Source organism: Caretta caretta, chromosome 25 (genome assembly GCF_965140235.1).
Source record: "Caretta caretta isolate rCarCar2 chromosome 25, rCarCar1.hap1, whole genome shotgun sequence".
In the NCBI taxonomy this organism is placed as follows: Eukaryota; Metazoa; Chordata; order Testudines; family Cheloniidae; genus Caretta; species Caretta caretta.
This window is the reverse complement of record NC_134230.1, coordinates 14537451-14554261: the sequence shown is the minus strand read 5'-3', so window position 1 is coordinate 14554261 and position 16811 is coordinate 14537451. Positions and strand designations below refer to the sequence as shown.

Below are 16811 nucleotides of genomic sequence, written 5' to 3'. Positions count from 1 at the left end.
AATTTCCCTGTAGTCTCAAGGATACCTTTTTTGGAAGGGTCGTGGGGAGGGGGCGGGGAACGGATTGTCAGGATTAATCTTCTGAGTCTCTTTGTGTTCTTTCTGCCCATGGTTCCCTGGGGTCTACACCTCCCCTTCCCTCCAGGGTGCTGGTCTCTGGGATGGCCGTGCTTGGCTATCAAACAGCAATGCCAGTGTGAAGAAATGGGGAAATAACTAGACCCATGAGGAGGGGCAGCGATCGGAAAGACTGGGAGCCTGCTGCTCCTGCATGTAAGGCAGAGACAGTGGGGAAGGAAGAGGGGATTAAGTTGACCTTTGCACTCCCCGTATTCCGAGCCAGTTCAGGGCCCTGTCTGGCCTCCTAGGAGAGCAGCCTCGGGGTTACTCTAATGTACGCTCCGCGTCCCATGGCCTCCGACAGTGTACTTAGATCAGAACTAACGGACCATTGCCCTGGGGTCAAAGAGAGAGCTACTCACCCTGAAGAAAGGGATCCCACTGGCATTATAAGGCTGCTGCACGAATACGTTCTATTTATCCCTCATTCCAGCCAAGTGTGACGCCCTGCATCCCAGATCTGGGCTTTGGCATATTGACATTACCACCCCCTGGTCTGGAGGGGGGCCAGCCATGTTGCCACGAAATGCTACTTGCAGCCAGACCCGCTGCTTGAGGCCCAGTGTATTTGTTGTACTATATCGAAGACGGAAGGAGATGGGACAGGACCACTTACCGCTATGGCCTGCAGCCTCTCCTGCTGAATGGCGCCAGCCTCCGTGATCCTGCAACGAGAGCAAACGAACGCAGGGAGTGTCAGAGCACAGGAGAAGAGACGAGCTGGGGAAGGGGAGACTCTCGCATGCTGGGGGTGTGTGTCTGTGAATAGAATCATTGTGGCCCGCAGCAAACCGGACACAGCACCCAGACAATGGCTGAACTTTCCCCTTCCTTTGCAGCCCTCCCTTTGTCCCTTTGTGTATCCTGTCTGTGCACTTGTTGCTAAAACAGAGCGCTCCTTGGCCCGGCAGCCTGTGAATGGGGGTCTCCCAGCGTCTCCACCGGATCCCACGCGGCCTTTTGGATTTCACGGTCACTGCGGGCTCAGTGTCCCTGAGCCGGACTTGAACCAGACAAATGGAGTTTTGTGGACAAGCTAACTCCCTGCCTGCTCCAGAGTACGGCAGACAGCGTCGCTCCAGCTGTGAGAGGAGCTGTCCGAAGGCGAGGAATCCTCCCAACTGCCAAGGTGCTGCTTCAGCACCAGTGAAAGTCAGAGGAGCTGGGGTAGGGAGGTGGGAGGGTTTGGGCGTGAAATCAATGGGGAGGGAGAAGATCCAGTTAGGAAAATAGAAACCTGCTGCACTCCCCAAATCACTGCATCCTAATTAGAAGGCAGCATACTCTAGAGGTCTGGAACTTCAGTCCTAGTCCTTGCTCAGCCGTGTGACCATGGGCATGTCACTTAGCCTGCAGCTATGTTTACACTAGCGCCCTTACAGAGGCGCACCTGTACCCATGCAGCTATGCGGCTGTAAGATCTCTCGTGCTCTATGCGGATGGGAGAGAGCTCTCCCGTTGGCATAATTAATCCACCTCCAACAAGGGGCAATAGCTATACTGGTGGGACACAGCGCTGTCCACACCAGGGCTTATGTCGGTGTGAGTGATGTTGCTCAGGGGGGAGGTTTATTCACGCCCCTGAGTGACGTAAGCTGTACTGACCTAAGCAGTAGTGTAGACATGGCCTCAGCACGGGATGAAGACATGATTTTTCAATTTGGTGGCCAAATGGAAAAATTTGAGAACAATTTTGGGGGTGGGGGGAGGGTCAAACAAAACATTTTATTTGACTCCAAACAACTGGGGTTTTTTTGCTTGTTTCATTTAGCGCGTGGGTGTTTATTTTACCCTTCTTTTGAAAGGAACGAACTAACTAACCTTCTAAACAAAAACCTGGGCGTGAAATGAAAAGTGTAAAAGGTTTGACTTTCAAAAGAAATAAAAATAAAAAAATTTGCTCAGTCAAAACTATTTGCCAGATTTGACCCGAATTTGCAGAAGGTTCCAGCGTACTGAAAATGCATTTTTTGGCAAATCAGTTATTCATCTGAAAACTTCACCCAGCTTGCCTTAGCTTCTCTGTGTCTCGGTTTTCCCACCCACATTTGTTTGTTGGCCGAAGATCACATCTCTGCACCTCCACACACACACAAACATTTGTCGTGTAGATCTGGGCTTATTCTTGTAGAACAGTGGCTTCTTTTTCCAGTTTATCTTAAACCCTTCCCAAGCAACATAATCTCACCTGAAAAAAGGTCATGTTTACCCTGGGGCAGGAGTCTACCTGGAGGATTATACTGGTACAACTAGATGGATTTATTCACACCTTAGGTTAGACCCCCCCCCAAAAAAATTTCCCTTTGTTGCCCAGGACTAAGCTATATGGGTGTAAGCACCTTTGGACTAGTGTAACTGACCACTCGAGGGGTTTGCACCAATTTAACTATACCAGGTTCAAACTGATCTAGTTAAAAAGGGTACAGATGAGCCTTGATCCCGGCAAATAATTTGGCAACAGCTAGGCCTCGTGTTTATGAGCCCATTAACTGTTATTGCAGGGCCTGTTCCCATGGCTCTTGCTGTCATATTAGGGCCAAATTGTGTAGCTCAAGTTAAAGGAGGGGAAAGAGGCCTAATGCTTAGGGCAGTAGCAGGGAACTTGGGAATCGAACCCCTGTCTGCCTAGTCTGCCATGGGCTTCCTGCATTCCTTAGCCTCTCTTGGACCCTGTTCCCTGGTGCTGCAATGGGGACCGAGCACTGTTCCCTTTGGGGGTTTGTAAGGATACATTGAGTAGGATTGTGAGGCATTCAGATACAATGGTAATATGGGCAGGGGGTGGGCTGCAGAAGGGCCTGTTGTGGGGACAGTTTCCATTCACTTCCCGAAGCTAGAAGTGCCAACGTAACATTTGCAAAGCGGCCCCTGGGAGCTTCCCAGCACTCTGGAGGTCGGTGGCAGCTCAAACAGCCTCTGGGCAGACGTGATCCAGAAGAACCTAAACTTCAGACCTACAGAGCTTCCCCTGGGGTGGGGGTGGGGGGGGGGGTGGAATCAAGAAGAGACCCTCGGGTGTATAAAGACACCAGTCCCAGAGCTCGGACCGTCACTCCCCCTGGACAATTCATTCCTCCTGCTGCCCTCTCTGCTGAGTGTGGCCCTGAGCCACCGTGCTGAGGGAGGGATCCGAGCGTTTCTCTCGCCGAGTCCTGGGAGCAGGCCTGTCGCTGTCTCCGAACAAGGACAACCAAGGGCAGGCAGAGAGGACACCAGGCAGGTGGCTGCGGCCTGCGTTTGCCGCAGCTCCAGAATAAGCGATGCTGCGGGCTGCGAGACCCCCGTGGCTGGCCTTGGGGTTCTGCCGGGGGCTGTGTCTCAAGACAGAGACAGGCCCAGCACACACAGCCCGGGGTTTCGGGTCAGAACCAAGTCCGAATACTCCCTACAGAAAGGTTGCTTTTGTGGCTAAGGCCCTGGAGTGGGAGGCAGGAGATCTTAGTTTCATTCCCTGCCCTGCCATGGGAACCCCAATGGGGCTCAGCTCCAGGATGGGGAAAGCCCTCTCGTCTATTCAGCTTGCAAGCTGTGGGGTGCGGGGAAGCATGCAGTGGCCCTATCTTGCTGTGCGTCTGGGCCCCATTGTGCTAGGTGCTGCACAGATTTCAGCTGGGATCTCAAACCCCCACTGTCATACACACAGCAACGGGACCTGGCATGGTGGAATGCGCCCCTTTGTGGTTCGAGGATGCCCATCCGAGGAGTGAGCCCAACCCTGCTCAGCCGTGCGCTGGGACAGTGTCGCAGCCTGGGAGCAGAGCAGCTGCAGGCTCCGTGGCGAGCAGGACAGCCTTTCTAGTGAGGACTTAGAAATCGGCGTCAAACAGCTTGAAATTGCTGCTCTGACCCACCTAAAGCTCCCCGTCGCCTCGCTGTGACTGTGATTTGCGTAAGGCTCGGGGCCCTGCTCATAAGCACTCCAGTAACACACCACTTAGCCAGCCTCCCTGGGCTCACTCTGCTGCCAAAGTCAGACACGCAGCCAGGGGCGTTGCACCTGCAGGAAGCCAGCTGGCTCCCACCCCTCCATAAACATGCCCCAGCCCAAACAGATCAACAGCAATGAAAGGTGTGTCCCTGTTCCAACTATACATAGCCCCGGCGAACACGGCCAGTCCAGGAGAAGGTGACGACACACAGACCCCAGGACTTTCTGTTGCAGCTTCTCCCATTGGTTGGTCATTGACAGGAACATACAATTGCCCCAGCTGTGCAGGTTCATTGCTCCCGTAAAAGCTGGGACAGCAGCTGGCAGGCTTTTCTGGTTGGAATTTTTATTTTTTTTGGCCCCCGCAAAAAAATGCAGATTTAGGTCAAGAAACTTTGAGTTTGCTGAATTGTGGTGGTCACGGGAGGGAAGGGAAACCCTAAAAACAAATAGACTTTAAAAAATGAAAATGTTTGGGGGTGGTTTGTTTTTGTTTTTTTTTTACTCAAAGTGACTTGGTTGAAAAATTCACTTCAATTTAAAAAAAAGAAAAAGAAAAAACTCAAACCCGAAAGGTTTTGCTTCCCCTCCGGTTTTTAACTTCTCTGTTTGCCAAAGAAAAACAAACTTTTCATCGGAGGTTGACCCAAAGTGACTGTTTTTATGTTTTTGGTCCGGCCAGTGACCCCAAAACCGAGTTCTTTGCACAGCTCCTTTGGGGAGCAGATGTTTGCTTGGCCATGGCAAAAGGTGCAGAGAAGAGACAGGGCTCAGCTCTAGGGAATATGAAGGGAATTCTTTAGTGAGGCTGCCGGACACGGACAGACTCTGGGGTTCTCTCAGGTTATGGCTACACTTCATCTGGCAGTGAGATCTCCCAGGCCGGCTCCCTCACGCACTGAAAATAGCGGCATGGAGGTTGCCGTTCAGGGGCTCAAGCCTAACCTCAAAGCAACGTTTACGCAGATTTTTTTTTTAGCCTGCTCCCACAAGCCCCCGGACGTGGGCTGGGAGGTTCACTCGCAGCGACAGTGTAGACACACCCTCCGGCCCTCGAGTTCCAGCCCGTACTGCCTCTTGTCACCACACGGGGTCACACTCGGTCCTGGACTTAGCCGTCATGGGTGGGGCTGCAGATTGCACTTTGGGGCTGGGGGAGGCATGTGGGTGGGTGCCCCATGGGCGGCAGCCACCAGAGGCTCTGTGCCCGAAGCAGGGGAGTTAGGACTGCGGCTGCTGCTGCATCTTTAACAGTAGTGGAGCCGGCTGAGGTGGCCGAGGCCCCGATGGTTTCTGCCTCCCTGTGGGAAGGAGGGGGAGAGAGTCTGGCTTTCAGACACGCCTGAAAAGCTCAGCGAGGTTTCCAAAGCGCCTCTGAATCAGGAAACACCCCCCCCCCCCGGCCTGGGGGGTTTTCGCCAAAGGCCCAGGGCCATTCGCATTACCGGCGCGGGAGGCAGACTTGTGGCAAAGCGGCGCGGTTACGGACAGTGCCCCCAGCTCTTTAGTGCCACACAGAGCACATAGGGCTGGGAACTTTCATAGTGTTGGGGTAGGGGGAAGAAGTTCCCCAAATCCCAGAATTTAACACCCTTCCACTTTATATGACTGTGCCCCCCTCACACTGAGCTCAGGACCGCACTGCGCCGAGTAAGAGAGAGTCTCTCCCCAACAAGCTTACTCTTGAAACAGAAAAGGCAGGTGAAGGAAGGATTTTTTGTACAGACAGGGAAAACCAGAGCGATGAAGTGACTTGCTCAGGGTCAAACAGGGAGTCGGTGGCGGAGCGGAGAATTGCACCCACATCTTCCAAGGGCTCCAGCTGCCCTCCTGCCTCACTTGCACTGCTGCAGCTGCGGGGTCCTGTCAGCCCAGGGCCCTGGCAGGAGGGATGTTCTGGCCCAGAACCAGACTTGTGGCTGTGGGGAACATTGGCACCCACCCCGCTGGGGGGCGATAAAGGAAGCGGCAGGGAAAGGGACCCCTGGTTCTTGTGCAGCACGCCCTCCCCACCCCCAAAGCTAGCTCACAGGACCTGCTTTGAAATCACGGCCTTGCATATTTATCAGCTGGTGGATGCCCCAGGGCCCAGCTAGTTCCGGATCAGGCAGAGGGAGGGAGACCACATGTGTGTGTCGGTGGGTGGGGGCGGGGAGCTTCTGTAGTCTTAATTTATGCCACTGGTGAAGGGCAAATACATTAACGTGCGTCCCAGGAGCTCCTGCCCTGGACGTGAGCCCTGGTGCCAGGCCAGCTGAAGGACAGGGGATCATGTGACATCCACCCACCGTTCACCTTCCAGAGTGACTCAGGGGCAGCTGCCTGGCTCCCACCCCACTAGGAGAGACTGGCCAGCTTTTAAGGTTTAATCAAAATGGGCCATGCACAGTTATTCCCCATGGACCACAGGGGAAGCGGAAATGCACCCAGCAAGGCTCGCTGGAAGAACAGGCTGCTGCTGTAGACACTTACTGCAGCCGTCGGGAGAAGAGGGGGATTTCCTGGCTGCTCGGACAACACCCATCCCTCCTGCCCACCATCGCCGCCACACACCTGCCTGTTAGGTTGCCAGGCCTCTTTCCCTCGTAACCAGCCTCCTCACCTCTGATCTAGGGCTCCAGGTGGCTCACTCCATCCCCTACGGAGGGGACCCCGCCAGCTAAGAGGTGAAGGGAGCCTCTGCAGCCATTGTCTATGCTGCACCTGTTCTTACTGAAAACCTCTACTCCCAGATTAGGTGTTCCAGGGTGGAGAGGAAGGATGGTGGCGTGGTTACAGCTCTGTGGTGGGAGCCTGGAGATGGGGGTTCCTTTCCCAGCCCTGCTCTCGCCACCTTTGGAGAAGGTTGCTCTGTGCCTCAGTTTCCCTTCTGTAAATTGGGGGGTAATAATCCTTCCGTTGTGGTGAGCTCTTTGGGGCTGCCTGTGCAGCGCCTGGCAGGATGGAACCGCCAGGTGCTGCTGTATTGCTAATAAGTAATAAAACTACCCGGCAGTGGAGCGTAGTTATGTGTTTAATAGGCCTGGGGGCTGAACTGGTCCCAGGGGAGAGGGTGGGGAATACAATGAGCATTTATTCTCCTATCCCCATTATGAGATACAGAAGGAAAACCCATTACAGGGAAGTGAACTACGGAAAACAGTGACCCACACCCTACCTCACCCTAATATGGTTCCAGGGGAAGAGAATCGTGCAGCCAGCCGGCTCCCTCTTGCAGAGTTCAGCTTACAAAGCCAGCAGCCCAGTTCCTAGAAGGGGCTACTGATCCCGGGTGTCTAGTCTGTGATGCCTTGGGCTGCCGCCCCAGCTACGCTACACACAACAGCAAGCACGGCTGGAAGATACTTCAATCAAACGCAAGTCATTGGGCTCAGTACAGGAGTAACTGGATGAAATTCTCTGGCCTGCTCCTCAAAGTGCAAAGTGTCACAGAGTCCCATCACAATGAACGGGAGCCACTGGCCGCCAATCTTCCTCCACATTTTCCAGTCTTCTCACAGCCCTGAGAAGGGCACCATCCCACATCCCAGCCACATCCCCGCACCACGCTTGCCACAGGCGCCCCCTAACCCCGGCACCACTCCCTGCCAAAAAACTTGCTTTGGCAATTTTCCTCCACTCGTCTCACTCACATGTCCCACAAACTCCAGTTTGCTTCGTCTGATCTTCTGGACAGTGTCAGGGATCAGACCAGATGATCATAACGGTCCCTTCTGGCCTTAAATTCGATGAATCTATTCATCAAGTCAGCGTGATTAAGTTACGTCCTGGTTCAAAGCTGTAATGTAGACAGGACGGAACCATCATCCCAGAATAGAGTTAAAACCAGAGGCGGGTGAAAACTGTCCCTTGATACTTGTTTAGGCAACTCAATGAACATTTTCATTGCCTATGACATTTGCCTGGTTTTTAGTGAAAGCCTGGAAACAAAAAATGATTGCACTTTCCCAGCACTGAAGATGCAAAATTGTTTGGCTTTGGGAAACATTTGTCAGAAAAATTGAACATTTCTTCATTGAAAAGACTAAGCAGGAAAGATCTGTGCCAAGATTGCAAATCGCTTTTTTCCTGCTTCTTTTGAAATTTTTCATGAAAAAATAGTTATTTTCCAACCAGCTCCAGTGAAAACCCTGGACGGTCCAAGGCCTTAGCACAGTTACCGCCCATCTACATACCCTTTTACCACGTGCAACCTGATCTCCTGATTCAGCTGTAATTTTATACAGGGCCCTAGGCCACTTTTTGTTGTGCTTTGGAATTGCGGGAATGGGATCAAATCCCCTGTGTCGTTAGTTTGCATGGCTGTGCAAACTGCAAGCCAGGGGTGCTGAAAGCCACTGAACTAAACTGGAAACCCTGTCTATGATGGAAACCACTTCAAGCCAGGGGGTGCACCTCTGCTGCAAGCCCTCTGCTTGTGTGTTAAATCCCTTTCTCCTTGTCCACTTAAACTGTCAGCTCTTTGGGACATGGACTGCTACCATGCCTTGTTTGTACAGCACCTTGCACAACAGGACCCTGATCTTGGTTGATCTCCACGTGCTACCATAATCATCCAAATTAATAAGGGGGGCCCATATTACAGGTGCGGTCTGAAAGGATTCCAGTTCCTGATGTCATTACAAACTAACTTGATGCCTTCAGCACACGGAGATCATATTAGCTGCACAATCACTTCTCCACCCTTGTCAGTTACAAATCTAGCCAGCTCCCAGCCTGTATTTCCAGCAGTGGCTCCCCACAGAACCCCCAGCCCAGTTGCTAGCCCCCTTATCTGGTCCTTAGAGGGGAAAAATATATAATGACCCTTTCCCCCCAGTAGCGTGCTTTTGGCAACGGCGTGATCTGGTTCCAGGACTGAGAAACCCCTTCTGGACGGATCACGGCCTCCGCTGGCACTGGGAATGGCCAGGCCTGCGTGGCCCTTAACGCCCCCCAGACGTCAGCGATACACAGAGCTGAGGCAGCGCAGAGTGGATAAAGCAGCCAGGTCTCAGGAGCATAAAGATTTCTCTGCTCTTTCTCTAATGCAAGTAAAATGTCTCTCTTTCTTCCACTACATTGGCATCAAACATTAAACAGTCTGCGATGCAATGACTTGGCTACATCTGCAACCCCACGACCATGCCTAGTGTGTTTGCTGGCTGATGCCCTCCAACGTCCGCAAGGCAGCCCCTGCCCATGAGGGTCTTTCTGCAGCTAATCGTGCCACCGGTTTCTGGATCCCAGCTCAGCCGCGCTTGCACAGGGAGACGCTGACTCCATGCTATTCATATTTACAAGGCACGTCTTGGCATCAAATGTGATACAGTTGCTGTGTCTCTGCCAAGGTCTTCCTGGGGCCGGACTCGCAGCCGGGTAGTCAAGGGAGAAGTCTCTGAAGACTCACATGTGTGTGTTGATAGTGAGTGTGTGATTGTGGTCTGACCCATTATACAGACAGGCCCAAGCTGCTGGATCATAACTTCCCCACGGCGGGCAAAGGAAGAGGGTCAGTCTGGGCCAGAATTAGGCTACTGGGGGATAGAGACAGGCAGGCTGATGAATTTCAGAAGCCCTAACTTACATCCACCTGTTTGCAAGCCAGGATGCAGAGCTGAGCTAGGGTTAACTGGCTGCTGGCTGGAACGGCCAGAGCAGTTGCCACAAGGCAGAAGTTTGGCTCAGTCCAATCTCCGCAGCGTGACTGCTGCAGGGCAGCGATGCAGATGGCGAAAGATGTGCCGGGGGAGCCCACAATTAGAAGACTGGAGGGGGAGGCCTGTGTAACCCACGCACCTCCTGGTTGTGGTGTTCTGTCCCATGTAGCCGAGACCACTTACAGAGAGAGAGGAAGGAGTCTGCTCTACAGCCTTAGCTAAGGCAGCTGGCTTCTAGCTCCTGCAGCAGGGGGTCATGCACTAAGCTCCCCGGTTCGATCCCGAGGACTGGGGTCTGTCGGCGTTACACCTGCAACACCTTGCCACCCCTGGGGAGGCAGCAGTTTGCTTAACAGTGACGCATACAAGAGAAGGATCCCCCCCACTTCTGTAGATGATCCACACCCCCGGGGAGACTCCCCGTCCAGAAGAGCTTGCGATCACTGTTACAAGGCCAGGGGCCGGAGGAACGACACAGAGAAGGGTCAAGTGAGGCAAGTGGGGTGGATCCATTAATTAAGCCCTTCGCAGACGAAAAGCCCCGTCCCAGTGCTAGGGATTTAGCTGGGACTATTGTTCTGCAGATGCCGGGAAGCTCCATCCCGTTTCTGGGCAACCTAGACGTTGCTGTTACTTTGGGCGCAGGGACTGAAAATATCTGCTTCCTCTCCACTCAGCTAAGGGCCCGATCCTGGACGGCTCGGACCACTCTCAGCTCCCGCTGGGGAGCACCTCAAAGGAGGGGCTCCTGGGAGCCCAATCCTGTGCTGAATACCCTCAGCTCCTACTGGGCATCACCCAGAGATGATGGAACTGGGGGAAATGGGAGTAGCACCTCTACACCCCCCCCCCCCCTTAAACTCACACATGCCGAAGTGGGTTGGAGGGGAAAGTGGAACCCAGCGGGGCTGGGGTTGGTGCATCCAGGATTGAGCAGAGAGCGGGATCCAGAGAGGCTGGAATGGGCCTGGAAGCAGGTAGGAACACCTGGGACCCTCCTTCCCAGTCTGTAGCTGGCTGCTTGTCCCATCCCAGCATCTCAGTTCCTCCCCTCCCCTCCTTCTTTCCCCCCATTCGCAAGGAGCGTTCACCCCCCAGCCTCATCCCAAGAGAGCTCAGGATCTTGCTGGACAACTCGCTCTCTTTCATATTTGCCACACACCCAACACTGTAGCCTTCAGCCCCAGCCCCACACCCATCACCGTAGCCTCCAGCCCCAGCCCCAGCCCATACAACTTGGCTCTGATCCCATCGCCTTGAGAGGGGAATTTCCAGGGGTCCACTGTCGCTGGTTCTTCCCCTGCTGCCGCTCTCCCCCCGCCCCACTTCCTTTCCGTTCTTTCAGCTGGCTAGCTCGAGAATTCAGGTTATGCTCTCAGCTGATGGGTTTTGCGAGAGGGGTGGGGGTTGGGAATGGGAAGAAGTCTCATTAAAGAATGTGTGTGCATGTGTTTGTTTTGCAAACTCATTTTTACACACATGCATACACACACATCCCCGTGGGAGGAAAAGAATGACAAATGTGCTGTAGGAGGGAAGGGCGTGAGGGAGAGAGAGAGAGAGAGGATATATTGGGCATGGAGGGATGTGCCTGCACATATGTTTGTCTGTGTGTGTGTGTTGGGGGGGGGGCGTGTATTGGGGATGCATGTGCAGGGGGGGAGATTTGCAGTGAAGTCACCAGACTCAGCAAACAGGGAAAAAGAAGGAGTTGTTTAAAAAAAAACAAAAAAACCCTCATTAATCTCTCCCTGCTTAGGGATGCTTAAAGGGCATGAAATCAACGCAAAACACAACAAAAATCATAGAAGGTTTAATTTTTGTATTGTTTAATTTTGTGAGACTTGAAGGAATGCTGTGATTGTGTTGGGGAAGTGTGTACACACACACACACACACACACCCCCCCCCTCTCTAGCCAGCCTATCCTGTTCGGCATGCTTGGCAACCCGCCTTCTGTTCCAAGGCTGCTACATGAGTAACTTCAAAATTTCAATAATTTTAAATACAAACAAAACAAAACAAAACAAAAAAAAACCCCCACACATCCCCGGCTCCAAGGCCCGGACAGAACCCTTCCCTTTCCCCATTGTTTCTTGCTGAACTCTGACTAGTTGAGATCATGGGAGGGGAGCGGTGTCCAAGTATCGGGGCTTACCGAGCCAAGGCCAGCGTTTGTGTAGAGGAGCAGAAGCTACAGAACATAAATAACAGGGGTGGAGAACAGCTGATCTCTACCCCCACCCCCCCGGGGGACTTTCTGGGTTGCATCCCCCTCCCCCGTCTTCTATGCAACTTGCAGTACAGCTTACGGTGTCTGAACATACATAAATCCTGATGCAAGCTTACAAACGCTTCCTTTGGATAGGAGCTGTTGTCTGGCACAAAGCAGGGAGAAAGGTCAGCGCAGCAATCTTAGCCAGTAATTGTAACAGCCTAGGAAAGAAAATTTCCTGCAATCCAAGGCAAAGAAATCCCACTATTCCCCCCCCACCCCCAAACTAGAGTAAACGTTGGGTTCTTTGTATTTGCCTTCTGGTGTCTGAGCCGGGTGCGTCTACTCTGCACACTAGGCCTGGCCGACCACCCATGTTTGAACCCAACCCCCCTTCTTCTTCCCACTCACAAGTCAGTCTGACACAGGGTCAGCCAGCACTCAGGAGCTGGGTCCTAGCAACCGGTTCCGGAGGTGGGTCAAAGCCCACGTCCCACTGTAACTTGGCTCCATGCCCTGTCAGTCTGCAGTGTGGACGCATCAGAAGGTCGGCGTAGCGCAGCGTGGACGTGGTAAGCACAGCCGTGAGACCCAGCTCCAGCAATTGTAAATCCAGGTTTACAAAGCAGTGCTGAGGCTCAAGCATAGGCTTGGAAATACCAAGTCAGCCAGCCCAGGCCCCACAGACCCAGGCTGAAGTGTGCGCAGTGTAGACACTTATTGGTGCACAGGTTTCTCCACCACCACTAGGGAGAGAAACTCAGCTTTTGTTTCAAAGAAAGAAAAGTGAACTTTTCCCCCATCACGACAAGACTCCAGGAGCTGGGGCTTTCAGAAAAAACACCCAATATTGCAAGACTCGAGAATTGACACCTCTGAAATCCAGAATCAGGGGCTGGTACAGCTCACGGGTTTTACTATAGTACCTTTATACTGGGCTTTCCATCCTGGGATTGGCACACATTTTACAGAGGTGGAGCAGTACGGTTATACTCCACTGCGCGGGCCCCTGCCAGCAGCCTGTTAGGCTACACTGCTTCACCCACGTGCACCTTCCAGCTTTGCTCCCTGGCTCCCCATCACAATCCACTTAGCCAGCACTTTTTCCCCTCTTCAAACTGATCTCTGCCATGGCGTCAGCCAAGAAAACCTTGTAGCTACTAGCAGCTGGGTAGGTGATGAGCCGAAACCGATGCCCAGCAGTGTAAAATCGGACTCGGCAGATTGTAGCTGATGCAGGACAAGATGCGATGAGTCAGTTCAACGTAGCACTGGCTGGGTTTACCGTGCGGTTACAGATTTATTCACAGATCATACGAGGCGGGTCCATTTACGGCATTGCTGATTATTATGGTGTGTATTGCGGTCGCACCTAGGAGCCCAAGTCTTGGCCCAGGACCCCACTGCTAGGCGCTGTACAGACAAAACAAAAATGTTACTTCCCAAAAGAGGGTACAAGCTAAGGCAAGAGAATGTATTAAAAAAAACAAAAACAAAAAAAATCACACAAGCAGGAAAAACCATGAAAACAAACATTTTTCAGGATCTTTTTTCTGCAGAAAGGAGCCAGCCACCAATTACTTTTGGCTCTTTTGCAGGTCACCTTTAAGCCCAGATCCTCTTTCCCTTCCCATACGGCAGTCTCGGGGACAGATGTGATCCTGCCAAGTCTCTCCAATTGAGAGGGAGTCTCCCTAACTCAGGATTCAAGTTAAGGCCACTTGTAAAGTATCCACCCGCCCTGCAGGAAAGCTGTGGCTGCCTGGGATTCAAATGGGATGCTAGGAAATCTCTCTCCACACTTTATTTGGAAGCCTCCCTCTCGCACTAGAGTCTGAGTGACAGCACTGTCTGTCTGGAGAACAGGTCTTAGGCGGTCAGGCCTCAGGGTCACAGCAGGAGTCAGGCCTAGTGGTCAGAGCCCAAATGCCAGATCCCAGGATAAAGGGAGAGTCAGAGCCAGGGATCAGAGCCCACCTTTAGAACTAACGTCAGAGTCCAAAAGCCAGAGCCCAGGATCAAGACAGAGTCAGAACCAGGGCCAAAGGTCAGAACTGGATTACCTGGAGTCAGGAGCAGGGCAGGGTCTAAGCTGGATCAAGGCTAGGAGCAGGGCTTGGAGTAAGGGGAGTACAGGGCTGGTAAAGAACCCACAGACACATGCATTGAGCCTCCCCTGATCCTCTGCAGCTGCTGGGCTTAAGAGGCAGCTGCGGATCACCTTATTCTGGTGGTTCTGCTGTGGCCCAGCTGTGCTCATTGGATGCCTGACAGCTGGGCAGGGACAGCTGCAAGCCCTCATGGCTTGTCTCCTTGCACAGCCCTGTCCATATCCACCTGTAATCTCTTGCCTTAGATTGTCAGCTCTTTGGGGCAGGGATCATCTTTCTGTTCTGGGTTTGCTAGATAAGGTTTCTGTGCAGGGCCAGGCCCAGGCAGAAAAGAAGATGCTTTTGCTTAGAAAGAACATTTACAAAGTGGCGAATATAGGAAAGTGACAAGTAAAACTGAAATGCTGGGTGGAAAAGGATAACTTCCCCGCGGCCCCCTTCCCCAAACCACCACTCGGTCGGAGCTGCAGGGTTTGGGGCCAAACTTCCCCAGAGCTCCGGGGCATTTGGATCCAGAATTTTGCTTCAAACCCTTTACAGCAAGGGAAGCACATGCCAAGTCCAGATCACTGCAGGGCATTTGGGCCATGCCCACAGTCCACCCCATACATGGAGGTCTGAGAGCAAGGCCACTGCAGAGCTCTTACATCAGCCTGATACCAGCTGGGGAGACCCCCTGCGCAGGGAGGCAGGGAGGGGATTCCCAGGGGGCCATTTCCACCCACTTTTAGGGTTTTTTATGGGGTCTGAGCAGCATAAAAGTTCCTTGAGAATCACACCTGTTAAGCATGAAGAACTTGCTATGTACATTGTCAAACCTTGGGCAATTCTGCAAGCGCCCACCCCACATCTCTGGGGGGTAGGGGGGTGGGGATGGAGGGCAGAGTTCATTGCTGCTTTGTGGGTGAGATGTATAACCAAGGGCCGACCTGCTTCTCGCCATTAAAGAGCCCACAGCACTTTCAGAAGTCTTGGGCAACTGGGTAATTTCTTTCCATCTACCCGCCCCCTAAGCAAACCGCTCCCCTGGATACAGTATTCTTGTGCCTTTCCTGTCCTGAATTTGGCAGTGGCATCATTACACACTCGCCGTGCTCCACCCCAGGGGCAGCGACATTTTAGTGGTATGTGAAGTGGGGCGACTGTGAAATGATGGGCATCTTTCAAGAAGAAAGGTGCTCTCTACATCAGCGGTTCTCAACCAGGGGTACACGTACCCCTGGGGGTTCGCAGAGATCTTCCGGGGGTGGGGGGCATCAACTCATCTGGACAGTTGTCTCGTTTTACAACAGGCTACATAAAAAGCACTAGCGAAGTCAGGACAAACTACAATTTCATCCAGCCAATGGCTTGGTTATACTGCTCGATGTACTGTACACTGAAACGTAAGTGCAGTATGGATATTCCAGCTGATTTATTTTATAACTTTTTGGTAGAAATGAGAGAGTTAGCAGGTTGTCTGTAACAGTGTGCGATGCCACTTTTATGCCTGGTTTTGTAAGCAAGTAGTTTTTAAGTGAGGTGAAACTTGGGGTACACAAGACAGTTCAGACTCCTGAAAGAGTACAGTTGTCCGGGAAGGTTGAGAGCCCCTGGTCTAGATACGATTCCAGTAATGTCACTCTGTGTGCCCACCAAAGCCTAGAATGCCTGTTGAGTCAGTGTGAGGTGATGAAAACCAGCCCGGCTGAGGGCTTTTGGGTTAGAATCCCACTGGGTCCAGTTATCACTGGGATTTGCCATCTGTTCCCATCCAATAATTAAGTTTTCAGCCATTTCAGCTTTTTTACACCCAAGACTTTAATAATCAGACCCAGGCAATATAAAATGGAACAAGCTACTATGCGTGCATACTTGCTATAAAAACTCCACACACACACACACCCCCATGCCACAATAACTGGTTTCTGCATACAAAAGCCAGGGCTGGCGTTTAGGGGGTAGCAAGCAGGGCAACTGCCCAGCGCCCCATGCCACAGGGCCCCCCTCAAAGCTAAGTTGCTCAGGCTTCAGCCCCAGGTGTCAGGGCTCAGGGCCCTGGGCTTCAGCCCCATGTGGTGGGGCTTCAGCTTTCTGCACTGGGTCCCAGCATATCTAATGCCGGCCACACTTGGTGGCCCCCCCTGAGACCTGCTCGCAGTCCCCCAAGCAGCCCCGGACTCCTGGTTGAGAATCACTGCTCTAGTAGGTGTAATCAGAACTGCTTAGCTGTGTGTCATAGGTCCTGTATTGCTAACACCTCAGGGAGATTCCCCTTTCGTTCAGCCAAGTAGGAGCCTGCAACATGGGAGCAGGCAGATCTGGGTTCTCTCCCCCATGCAGGATAGTGACTGTTGCGAAGCCCTAGGGTCCAAGAACCTCTTCGTGCTGTTTTGTGTTGGAACTTTGTTAATTAAAGTTAATGAGAATCTGGGAACTTTTCTACTGCTCAGGAAAGGTGCTAATGAAACCCCTGGGTGAATGTGTATTTCAGGGGGCCTCTGTGTCATCACTAGTTAGGATTTTAGCTCAAGCTGTAACCGCTCATGCTTTTAGCTCTGAAGGTTCCCAGTTCAGTCCCCCATTGGTCTGTCAAGATGGCAGCTGTCAACCCCCAACTTAACAGTTGCTGGGTTTTTAATTTGGATTGAAATGTATTCAGTCAAAATAGAATCCACCGCTATTAGAAACCTTGCCAAGATATTCCCTTCCCTTCCCTTCCGCTAGCTGGAGCGGCTGGATTGGATCTGTGGCTGGCAGAGATGAACGGAGGGTTGGCATCTCTACGTCTGCTGGCATCTGAAGCCTGCACTTAGGATC

At 52.5% G+C, this 16811-nt stretch overlaps 1 protein-coding gene across 2 annotated transcripts in view; it reads right to left on the bottom strand.

Annotated features, from left to right (window-relative positions):
• The window catches only part of PALM (paralemmin), a 68941-nt gene that overhangs the window by 37213 nt on the left and 14917 nt on the right, over positions 1-16811 (bottom strand). For both annotated transcript variants that reach the window (XM_048830844.2, XM_048830845.2), the window contains exon 2: positions 737-785. In XM_048830844.2, the coding sequence (XP_048686801.2) occupies positions 737-785 (49 nt within the window). The remainder of the gene's footprint in view (positions 1-736; positions 786-16811) is intronic.